General features: G+C 50.1%; 1 protein-coding gene across 1 annotated transcript; it reads right to left on the reverse strand.

Annotated features, from left to right (window-relative positions):
- Positions 1-7,623: 7,623 nt before the first annotated feature.
- LOC123049390 (peroxidase 72) lies at positions 7,624-9,237 on the reverse strand. Its single transcript, XM_044472315.1, has 3 exons — positions 8,664-9,237; positions 8,379-8,544; positions 7,624-8,290 (listed from the first exon to the last, which is right to left on the reverse strand). The coding sequence occupies exons 1-3, from the start codon at positions 9,105-9,107 to the stop codon at positions 7,875-7,877; spliced, it is 1,026 nt and encodes a 341-aa protein (XP_044328250.1). The 5' UTR covers positions 9,108-9,237; the 3' UTR covers positions 7,624-7,874.
- Between the last annotated feature and the right edge of the window lie 2,476 nt (positions 9,238-11,713).

The raw sequence follows: 11,713 nt of genomic DNA on the forward strand, positions 1-11,713 counted from the left end.
GGTTTTGTGCGAGTTGGGAAGTCTTCTGCTAGTTGTCATATCCATGCATGTGACACACCCTACATCTCCCTTTGTTTTCTACCCCGATGTGTTGCCTAATGCCGGCACATCTTGAATGGTGTGCACCAGCATCACATGTAGATCAAAAATCTCCTTTCTATAAGCATAATAACATTTTACAGCAGGCGCATCTATCCACACTGTCAGCAGTTCTTCTAGTAGTAGCTGAAAGTAAATGTCGATGTCATTTCCAGGTTGCTTCGGGCCTTGGATAATCATTGACATCATAATGTATTTTTTCTTCATACACAACCAAGGAGCTAGGTTATATATGCATAGAAGCACCAGCCATGTGCTGTGATTGCTGCTCATATCGCCAAAAGGATTAATCCCGTCAGTACACTCCCCGAGCCTTATACTTCTAGGATCGTTGGCAAAAATTTCAAACTTGTTGTCGATTAATTCCCACTGAGCCCCATCTTTCGGGTGCCTCATAAACTTATCCGCAATTCGCTCACCATGATGCCACCGCAACCTCTTTCACTCTCTAGGGTTTGCAAACAAACGCCTCAACCTTGGAATTAAAGGCAAGTACCAAACAACCTTGAACGGGATTCCTGTCTTGATCTCGTCGTCCAATTTGTACTTGTCCTTTGCTCTCCCGCGCTTGTATCGTGCATGCTTGCATGTGGGACATGCACGCAAATCTTTGTACTCACCACCGTACAATATACAATCATTCACACGAGTGTGTATCTTCTGTACTTCAAGTTCCAATGGGCAAACAATTTTCTTCGCTTCATTCATGCTTCTGGGGAGCACATTATCTTCTGGAAGAATTTCTTTGAAAAAACCTAACATCTTTGTGAAGCCCTTGTTTGATAGACCGTTTGCTGCTTTAAATCTAAGAAGCGCCAGGGTGGCACTCAACTTGGAATTTTTCTTTTTGCAACCTGGATACAATTCTTTCTTGGAGTCCGCATCAATGGTTGCCAGATCCTTGTACCCAATCATATCCTTTTTTTGGCCCTCAAAATCTGCAATCATAGCAGCAAAATCTGGCATATCAAGATCATCGTCATCTGCGTCGACGTTTTGGTTTTCCAGTGGGTGTTTCAGCTTTACGGTGATCCATTGGTAGCTTGACGCCTCTGCCCCGATGTTAGATTCAACATCCATGTGACACTGATCGAGGTTTGGCATCTCGCTGCCCTGGGTATCTTCCATGACCTCCTCTTCACCGTGTCTGGTCCAACGTGTATATCCATCCATGAATCCCCTAGAGACTAAGTGCAACTGGACATCTGCAACTTCATGTGACTCTGTATTGGCACAATCAGTACATGGACACAGGATGTAATCCGCATCACCAATTCTCCTCTTTGTACTTTCAGCCAAATTCATGAACTCTGTCACGCCACTGATAAAATCTGCGGTTTTCCGATTCTTCATCCATCGAGATCGTTCCATCTTCACCACACGAATGGTAATTAAAAACAAAACAACAACATTAATACACAGATTAATTGCTAGCAAAAGATGCGTGCATAAATCACAAGGTTTTATTTTCATAATTACTGAGGGCGCTCCATGTTGTTATCCAGACGTGCAATGACAAAAATTAATGGCCAGTCAATTTACACGCAGAGTACTAGTACAACACTATCCTTAGGAATTGAATACCTTAATTAAGCCACTCACGAAAATAATACCTTAATTAATTAGCCGCGCGGCAACCTCCACCCAGCAGACAGAGAAGTGCGATGCTGCGGCGCGCCGAGACAGCAGGGTCGAGGAGCAAAGCTTAGTGCGGCTGCCGCCTAAAGTTCAACCTCCACTATCTCGCCATCGACCGCGATGGATGTGCTCAAATCACGCCGCCGCCGACCTCGATGGTTGAGCTCCTCCTATCTCCCGCCGTAGATGGAGGATTGACCTCCTATGACGCCGCCACCGCCCACCGACCAAGGATTGACCTCTTCTCCGGTAGCCGCTGCCTAGGCCGCCGCCATCTCTATTTGCAGAGCGGCTTTTTTTACGGATATCCGCAGAGCGGCTGTTTACACGGTATCACTATAACTCAATTATATGGATAGGGTAGTACATCACATACGGTTATGTAACGGCAACCGTGTCTAACCTACGTTATCTTCTCACATGATTTGGTGCAGAAATCGTGTGTGATGTTGTAATACCTAACACAAACGACATGTATAAACAGCGTGCCGTATACAACATATAGTGCCATAAGTAGTTCCCGACCGTTAGCTTATCCCCACAGTTTCCCCATTTCCCCCAAATCCCTACATAACCTCCAAATTCCCTCGCGCGGCGCTGACATTGGGGGAATGCGGACGAGTGGTGCTAATGGTTTCGGTGCAGCTGCTCCTGCTCGTATCGCCGCCACAACGGCGGCCGCCACCGAGCACTTGCCTAAGGTCATCAGAAGGCAGGTGTACTACGGATCCGAATCGTCCTGTCAGGTTCCAATCTATCCCGATCTTTTTTAGCATGTCCAAAGTATAGCTCCTTGTTGAATCCATCCTGAATGACACCCCTCCCCCACAGGAAAGCGATCTGCCGCCGGATCCGGAGCATGACTCCAGACTCCCGCAACACGAGTTCGACTCTGAGTTTTGCGCCACCGAGAAGTACTAAAAGTTGAGTTGTGTGCACAGGCACACTCCCGCTAGACGTGTATGCACGGAGGGATTCGACATTGGCTGGCGGTTTCTCAGTTGCCCCTTAGAGGTTAGTGCTAAGTTCATCATTTTACTTCAGTTAATTCCACTGCTCATCCTGAATACTATTTAATATTGATAGGGATATGAGGCTTGTGCCTTTGTTAACTGGCTGGATGAAGAATGGCATGACAGGGCTCGGAGTGTTATCACCAAGCTCATAGAAGATAACCTAAAGCTGAAGAAGAAACTGGCTGATCTGTAATGTACAATCAGTACGATGAAGCAAGAAAGAATCAATCAGAGGCAACAGATGAAAGCAAGAGACAAGAAGGAACTAGCATGTGTAGTTCCGGTTGTCACATTAGCCATGTTCTATGCGCTGTTTGCAATGATGATTAGGGGTTTTGTTTGACAGTATTGCTAAAGCACATCTAGATGTGCTCTAAGTAATGCACATCTAGGTCCTATGCCATTGATGTTACGCGAAGATTCGTGGATATATTTTCCTTTGTCTTTTTTCTTTTCCTTTGTAGGTTGATTATTACTGGCTTTATCAATAAGAAGAGCTCAATGTATTGCTTGGCAACTGTCTACTCCGTTTGTACCGGTACCGGTGCATAATCCCAAAACTCGTTCCTTCTTTTTGTCCTGAAAAAGTAAACCAGCTAATAGGAGTCCTGAGCAACCCTGGGAATTTGGAGCGACTGGGTACAAATAATTACGGTTGATTATATCAGCGGTTAGATAATACGTCAACCCCCGCTTCAATTTGCATTTCGTCTTCTCTGCATACCCCGCTTAAGTGTCCACCATCTTCGTCATCCCCGGCAGGCCGCGCTACACACTGGCACACACTCTGCAGCCATGTCGAGCGACAGCAAGGACGACAGTTTGGCCAGCAGTCTGGCGCCCGATGATAGGTCAACATCGGAATCATCCCGCTTGTCTTCCATGAGTCCGGCGTCGAGCCCAGACCTCGATTATATCTAGATCATGGAAGGGATGCCGCCTCCGGAGTCGTTAGACGACAACCAGACGGATGAGGAGCCGTCGGAGGACGGATAAGAGGACCACGATGATGATGAGGAGGAATGGTCGAACAAGGAGGAGGAGGACGATGACAACAACGACGATGACGACGGCGGCGGCGATGAAAAGCCAATCGTCAGTGGCAAGAAGCATCCTCGTCAAGACGATGTCGCGTGGCCATCCAACAACAACAACAACAAGAAGAAGAAGGACTAAATTAAGGAGATTGTACATATCTCTGTTTTCATTCGCTCATATTAATTTGTTATCTCTGTTTATCCTGTCAATCTCATCGCAGACGGTTAGTAATAAGTATTCGACAGAGATCTTCTACATTATCGCCCACTGGTTGGTTTGTTGAACTGTGTGCCATGACGAGCACACAATTCACCAAAAAAGTCCGTATGGGCTGTCAATAATGATCGCACACAATTCTGATTACCGAGCTGTTTGTCGGATATCACACACATCTTGTTACGCCGAATCGTTTCTGTTCACCTCGATCATCGCAAACAGTTCATCAGAGCAAACTGTATGCCGTATATCGCACACACATTGATATGGCTGCCCGTTTCTGTTGTTCTGTCTAATCGCAAACAGTTCGTATCGATCAACCATATGCCCTGCATCACACACGCAACTAAAATCTGAAACGTGTTTGATGCATCCTCCATCGCAAACGGTTTGCACCTTTTTGACGGTTATTTTACACCACCGTTTGCGATTATTGCATCGCACACAATTTCGTTGAATGGTCTCTGATCGTAGTGTCGCGTTAGTAGCATCCTGCAGTAGTGTATTGTGTTTAGATAGGGTATGGAGTCGTGTCCTAGTAGGACACTAGTATCCTAGGCCTCTCATATATAGCAAGGGTAGACACGCGATGTAACCTATGCCAACATAATAGCACAGGAACACAGAGGAAGCCAGCGACATGTGCCGGCAGCATGTGCCGGCGTCCAGGGCGACCAAGTGATGATTGCTTAGTCATCGGATAGTCGACGTATGTCTCGGATTTATTCTCACAAGTGGTATCATGAGCAAGATTCGATGAGACTCGTGCATCTCGGTGGCTTGTTGTCCCTGTTGGTGGTGTTTGACGATCGCGATCGTGTAATTTGGACTGGAAGCAGCGCTCGAAGGGAGTAGCAGTCGAAGATAGCGGCTGTGTGTTCTGGACGAAGTCTCGTCGAGATCGGATCGTTGTAGCTACATACGCGTGCACGAGCGCAGGCAGAAGCGGCGGTCAAGGCCCTGACAGGGCTGGCTAAGGGTTGTGGCTCCCAGGTGGCAGCGTCCCATGGCATGGGCAGCGTGCGGGATGGGCTGTGCCATTGTGGTAGCGCAGGCAAGACGACGGGTGGAGACAACAATAGGAGGAGCAGTCCGAGCAGCGTACGTGAGATTTGTTTTGGACAAAAAGAGGACCGAGTCCTCACGTGATACAGACAGGCAGATCAAATCTTGCGAAGGAAAAATCCATTGATACATCCATCGGGGACTAGCAAGGATGCATTGGAGGCAGAATCAATTAGCTTAGCATTAGGAGTTAAAGCCAAGACAGGAGCTGCTCACGTGAAGAAAAAGTTGGTTTGTTTTGCTAGTAGCGTCGCATGGAAAGCTTAGATAGTTTTTTCATAGGGTCAGCCGTACGAAGAATCGGGTCGTCAACGGGTTCCAGGTTTAAGGTGGAGAAGTTAGTGGAACTGAAAACCTTGGTTATTGCAGACAAAGGTGAAAGATTTATTGGCACAACAAAGATGCTTGAAGGCGTTGCGGGAAGTCATGTCAGCTAAGATGGAATTATAATGTGATGGATGAAATTCGCCGAAGATGATCTGGGAGCCTTGAGTGTCTCATGCAGTCGAATAAGATCAGCTTGGTCGGACAAGCTAGTCTAATGGATCGATGCAAGTCGGTTGGTACAGAAGACGGTGCTGGGATCGGCGACGACGATATAGGAGCGTGATGTTGATGATGACCGACTTCTGGGCGTGGAAACACGTGGCGCAGGCCTGAGGGCTTGTGCGGCTTCGACAAGACTTTGGCGAGGGGTTGATTCAAGATGGCACACACAGAGCTTGAAGTCGACAAGGCGCGAGGGTGGACTGATCATCTACCATTGAGTCATGTTGAAGGTGGAGCTGGATTGAGGGGCTACGGTGTAAGGATCCAGTGAATCCAAGCCTATTCAGCGGGAAAAGCGAGTGACATGTAGTTCGGACAGGAGCCCAGTGAACTGATGGAAGCGTGAAACTCATCATCGGTCGATGATGGTCGGTGGTACTCTGAAGTGGGGTTGAGTGGTGTGGGTTTCCCGACCCTTGAGACTCGACCGGGACAGCAGAGGCTCGATGCGGTAATAGCGGCGAGGCATGCGGTATGCGCGGGGCATGGAGACGGGCAGGGCTCTGGTGGTCATACATGTGGTGAGACAATTGCGAATTTGACTCGGGATGACTACAAGCAGCATGAATTTTTTTGAAGTTCAGACGGGCGGTCAAGAAAGGAGCGATGATGTTGAGTTCAGGTAACTCTTATGTGTGACACCCAATATATGGGTAGTTCACTTTCACGCAGGTCAGTGGTCGGTGTGTGATGGTGTTGAACGGATACTCTGGAAGTTGGAAGCACAAACTAGAGTAACTGGAATTTAATTTTGCTCGAGCGTTGACTATGGTCAAAAAAAGGAGGGACTACAAGTTGCACGTGGAGTCACATGGAGTCTTTGGAGTAGCAGCCGTACTTATGGGATAAGCTCAAGTCCAATGTACATGAAAGTTTGACGGATTGACGAATTCAAGGTGGTGAAGAATATTCGCCAAGGTGGAGTTTGTTAGAGTTGTGTCGAATATTGTGTACAAGGTAGGTTACAATTGGACTTGTAGTTGTATTGTGCTTAGATAGGATATGGAGTCGTGTCCTAGTAGGACACTAATACCCTAGGCCTCTCATATATAGCGAGGGTAGACACGCGATGTAACCTATGCCAACATAATAGCACAGAAACGCAGGGGAAGTCGGCGGCATGTGCCGGTGTCCAGGGCGACCGGGTGCGGTATTGTAGCGGTGTCATGGGGAGGAGCGCTCATAGTCAGGCCTCGGGATGTAGCCATATCGGTGAACCTCGTTAACAAATCTCGGTGTCGTGCTCTTGTAATGATTGCTTAGTCCTCGGATAATCGACGTATGCCTTAAATTTATTCTAACAACATCCAACAAGTCACTTCAGTACAAATACTCAGAAATAAAATATTCAGGCAATGATTTCAACATCACTTCTTTGCACTAAACTGGAGCAAACAACATGCCGTGAGAAACAAGATTCTTGCATTGCGATTCCACCATGGCCATTTTGACGAATATTCAGACAAAATATTCTGAAGGTCGTCATGGTGGGGGACGGCTCCGTCGTTTGTCGTCGTGGTTGGGAACGGCTCATCTCCGCCGTAGGTCATCGCAGTAGGGGAGGCCTCATCGTGGGCCGTCACAGTGGGGGACGGAAGCAGTGCCATGGTCGGGGAGGCGACAATGGATAAGGCAAAATTGTGGGAAGGATTTCCTACCCCTTGAGTAAGACAGGGGGTTATATGAAAAATAGCCATAAGTGGCTGGTTAGCAAACCCAGCTATCATCTACACCATGTGTTAAAGATCCAAAAGATTGGGTCGCAAGTTTCCATATTTTTATCGAATCAGCATTTTCACTACATACTTCGCCATCGTATAATTAGAAACGAAGGGAGTATATCTTAAAGACAGATGGGTATATATTGTAGTATGTTTTTTTTAAAGAGTACGCGAATGCGTACCATATTTTTATATGAAGGTGGAATTTGAATTAAAAAAGACTACAATTTATTGCGAACAACGAGCGTATATATTGTAGAATGTGGAACAGAGATATCCAGTTGAAAAAGTGACAGGGACAACTCGTAAGCACTTTATTGGATCGTTTCTTGGTACAAGTTCAGCACGTCGCACAGATGAATATCAACAAGCAGTGCAAGAAGAGGAACAAACACGATCGCAGCCATTTTACGGTGCAACACGAATAAGGAAATGCAATAATCACACACATACAGTACTTGAAAGAAGCATTGCAAATCAAGGAGCTTGAAGCACGACGAAATCACCGGCTTCGAACAGTCCCTCGGTCTGTTTAGAAGTGGTTGACCCTCCTGCAGTTCTTCCTGATCTCGCCGTTGTGCCCGGTGAGCGGCGAGATGTTGCCCATCTTGACCATGGACTTGGCGAAGTGGTCGAAGAAGAGCTCGTTGCTGGCGGCGTAGCTCTTGACGAGCTCCATGGTCTCGTGGCTCTGCGTGAGCAGGACCTCGTCGGAGCTGAGCAGGCCGTTCATGGCGAGGATGTTCTTGTAGTACTGGTTGTCGAACCGGAACTGGGTGGCGGGGTCGAGGGCGAACAGGATCTGGTCGCCGCCGGACCGGGGACACCGCCCGCGGAGCTTGGCCGCGTAGGCCGGGTTCAGCGTCGGGTCCGGGCGCCCGTCGTTGTTCTGGCTGTAGAGCCGCTGCCGGAAGCTCACGCAGCGCGAGTCGCCAATGGTGTGTGCTCCTGGATTGTTCATTGCATGCACCCCATGTCACTTACATGCCCATGCAGAATGGCAATCAAATCAAACACCTGCGACATGCGTGTATACCTGAGAGCGCGACGAGGTCGACGACGTCGAGACCCTGGTTGCGGAACTTGGCGGTGATGGTGGGGAGGGTGTCGTTGGGAGCAGGGATGAGGTTGTTGGAGCCACTCAAGCTGGCGGTCAGCGAGTCCCTCCTCCCCAGCGGCACCTCCCAGCCCGGCCCACCCGTCTGCTCCACCGACCACCGGGTAAAGTTCATCAAGGCAAATCAACATTCGTTTTTGAGAAAGAAAACAATGCTCACAAACATTGTGTTGTTATTAGTGTGTCGGATGGATTGCTGCATACCAGCACGGTGGAGTCCCTGGCGGCGACGGCGGCGATGTCGGCGCAGGAGACGGTGTGGGGGCAGGCGTGCTCGAGGGCGGCCTTGATCTCGTCGATGACCTCGTAGCCCCTCAGCGAGTCGCGGTTCGGGTTGGACCGCTTCTCGGTGGTGAACCTGCCGCTGCCGTCGGCGTCGAGCAGCACCGACGCGTCGCAGCCCTGCACGAAGCAGTCGTGGAAGTGCAGCCGGAGCAGGGACGCCGCCATGCGGGGATCCTTGGCGTGCTCCTTGGCCACGATGGCGCCCACCAACGCCTGCATCTGCGGGCACGTGTGCTCGTAGAACTGCGGGACCAACGGGCCTGGGAGCGGCGGGTGACCCGCAGCGCCCGCCGGGAAGAGCGCGGACACGGCCAGCGCCGCCGCGACGGCGACCGCGAGGCCGCTGCTCCAGTGCAACGCCATCTTCTCGCGTTTGATCACTAGCTCGATCACACTCACAGTAGAGATGGCACGATCAATAACAAGCTACTCTGGGTTGGCTTGATTGAGGAGTTAAGAGGATTGCTTAGGTATTTATAGAAGCATACTGCACACATATGCAACGGGATGATGAGAAATTTAGTTGCTATCGTAATAATCTGATAATGTTATCTTGACGAGTTTGAGGGAGCCGGTAATGGCCTTTCCAGCACTGTTCTCATCTCCTCCATTGGAGCTTTTGCAGAGTAAGTACAACCTATGCACTTTGCACATTCGGTTCAGGCACACGTACATAAGAAGACACAGCACCGGTGAGAAAGGCACCAGAAGCTCTCAAGAATAGATGGCATGGCATGCATCCCCTTAGCACGGCAGCTAGAAAGAGCTTAATTCACCTACCTAATATTTTTTTGCCGGCCTTGTTCAATATCACAGGCTACAACTGTTGGAAGAACCCTTGCCTTTGGGATGTTGAATTATCTTCACAAACATGCCTCATGAAGAATAGATGTCATCTTCAAGGTTATGTTGTACTTGTGGTCACTAAGAGCATCTACAATCGGACCCCTCAAACTCATCTCAAATGCCCGGGCAGGCCGCCTGGACACTGCCCGGTCATGATTTTTTGATCCAGACGGGCCTCTCAAACGGCCCTCAAACGCTCGGGCTGACCGGCACCCCCCATATCCAGCCCAAATATGGAGCGGATATGGGAGCGCCCGGGCACGCCCGCCACGTCGGACCCGACAGCCCGCCCCACTTCAAATTGCACCAAATCCACCAAACCCTTCCTCCTCCTCCCTCCGCCCTCCAACCATTCCCGCGCCCGGACCCTCGCCGGCCTTCACCCTTGCTCCCAATCCTCACCTCCGGTCCCGATCCACCGCCGGACATGTCGTCCAACCCGAACCACACCACTGCAATGGAGACGCAGTCCGCCTCGTCTGTGAGAGGCACGGTATCGTTGGCGGCGACTTGCAAGGCGGAGAATGTCGCTCGCAAGTTGCGGCAACGCCGACAGCGAGAGAGGGAGGCGGCGGCGGCATCGCAGGGAGGTTCAGACGTGGTGGAGCAGTTGTCTCCTCCGCCGTGCCCGGGTCCCCGCACCCCTTCCCTTCGAGCGCCTACGCGGATTACGCTATCCGCCCCCTTTGGGACACAAGATGATTCGAGCGCCGACTGAGCCATTCCAGAGAGCTTTTTGCCCACGCAGATGCCGGCGGTCGACGTGTGTGACTTGTCGTAGCTTGTTCGGGCGCGGATGAACTATGATTTGCTTTGTTTCGAACTTTGGCATTCGGACAGTTTGTATCGTATGATCGACGTGCATGGATTTGAGGATCGGAATTTGCGGTATGTGGATGTGCGGCGCAACATTTGAGGGGTGCCCGGTCAGTGCCCGCGGACGTGCCCGGACGCGTCCGCAGGCGTTTGAGGGGCCGTATTTGCCAAGTCAGACTGTAGATGCTATAACAACATAGTTGCAAGGTGAAGCTTGACCGGCAGCAAGCCTTTCGAATGTAAGAAATCTCGCCAGGATAATGAGGACATTGTGACAGCCAGGCATTTGAAAGTACAAATGCCAAATCCACAGATCCTCTGATCCAACTGCTTCGACAATGATGGTCAGATCATGACAATGTCGTATTGACCGGAGATGTGTCTCGGTCATGTCTACATAGTTTTCGAACCCGTAGGGTCCGCACGCTTAACGTTCGATGACGATTTGTATTATGAGTTATGTGATTTGATGTACCGAAGGTTGTTCAGAGTCCCGTATGAGATCACGGACATGACAAGGAGTCTTAAAATGGTCGAGACATAAAGATTGATATATTGGAAGGTTATATTCGGACACCGGAAGGGTTCCGAAGTGTATCGAGTATTTTTCGGAGTACCGGGAGGTTACCGGAACCCCCCGGGGAGTTTATGGGCCTTATTGGGCCCTAGTGGAGAAAGAGGGCAGCAAGCAAGGTGTGGGGCGCCCCCCTAGGCCCAAACCAAATTGGTTTAGGGTTTGGGGGGTCGGCCCCCTCTTTCCTTCTCCTCTTTCCTCCTTCTCCTAGTAGGAATAGGAAAGGGGGGGCAAACCTACTTGGAGTAGGATTGCCCCCCCTTGGCGCACGCCTCCTCCTAGGCCGGCCTCCTCCTCCCTCCCTCCTTTATATACGTGGGGAGGGGGCACCCCAAAGGCATACCAAGATTTGTCTTAGCCGTGTGCGGTGCCCCCCTCCACAGAAACACACCTCGGTCATATCGTTGTAGTGCTTAGGCGAAGCCCTGCGCCGGTAACTTCATCATCACCGTCACCACGCCGTCGTGCTGACGAAACTCTCCCTCGGCCTCAACAGGATCAAGAGTTCAAGGGACGTCACCGAGCTGAACATGTGCAGATCGCGGAGGTGCCGTACGTTCGGTACTTGGATCGGTTGGATCGCGAAGACGTTCGACTACATCAACCGCGTTACTAAACGCTTCTGCTTTCGGTCTATGAGGGTACGTGGACACACTCTCCCCGCTCGTTGCTATGCATCACATAGATAGATCTTGCGTGATCGTAGGTAAAAATTTTGAAATACTGCGTTCCC

This window comes from Triticum aestivum, chromosome 2D (assembly GCF_018294505.1).
Source record: "Triticum aestivum cultivar Chinese Spring chromosome 2D, IWGSC CS RefSeq v2.1, whole genome shotgun sequence".
NCBI lineage: Eukaryota > Viridiplantae > Streptophyta > Magnoliopsida > Poales > Poaceae > Triticum > Triticum aestivum.

Excerpts from the sequence above, each read along its gene's own strand:
- LOC123049390 (XM_044472315.1), bottom strand. The coding sequence starts at position 9,107 with ATGGCGTTGCACTGGAGCAGCGGCCTCGCGGTCGCCGTCGCGGCGGCG. Across the intron at positions 8,545-8,663 it reads CCAGGGACTCCACCGTGCTG|ACGGGTGGGCCGGGCTGGGA; the intron begins GTATGCAGCAAT and ends TCGGTGGAGCAG. Across the intron at positions 8,291-8,378 it reads CGACCTCGTCGCGCTCTCAG|GAGCACACACCATTGGCGAC; the intron begins GTATACACGCAT and ends TGAACAATCCAG.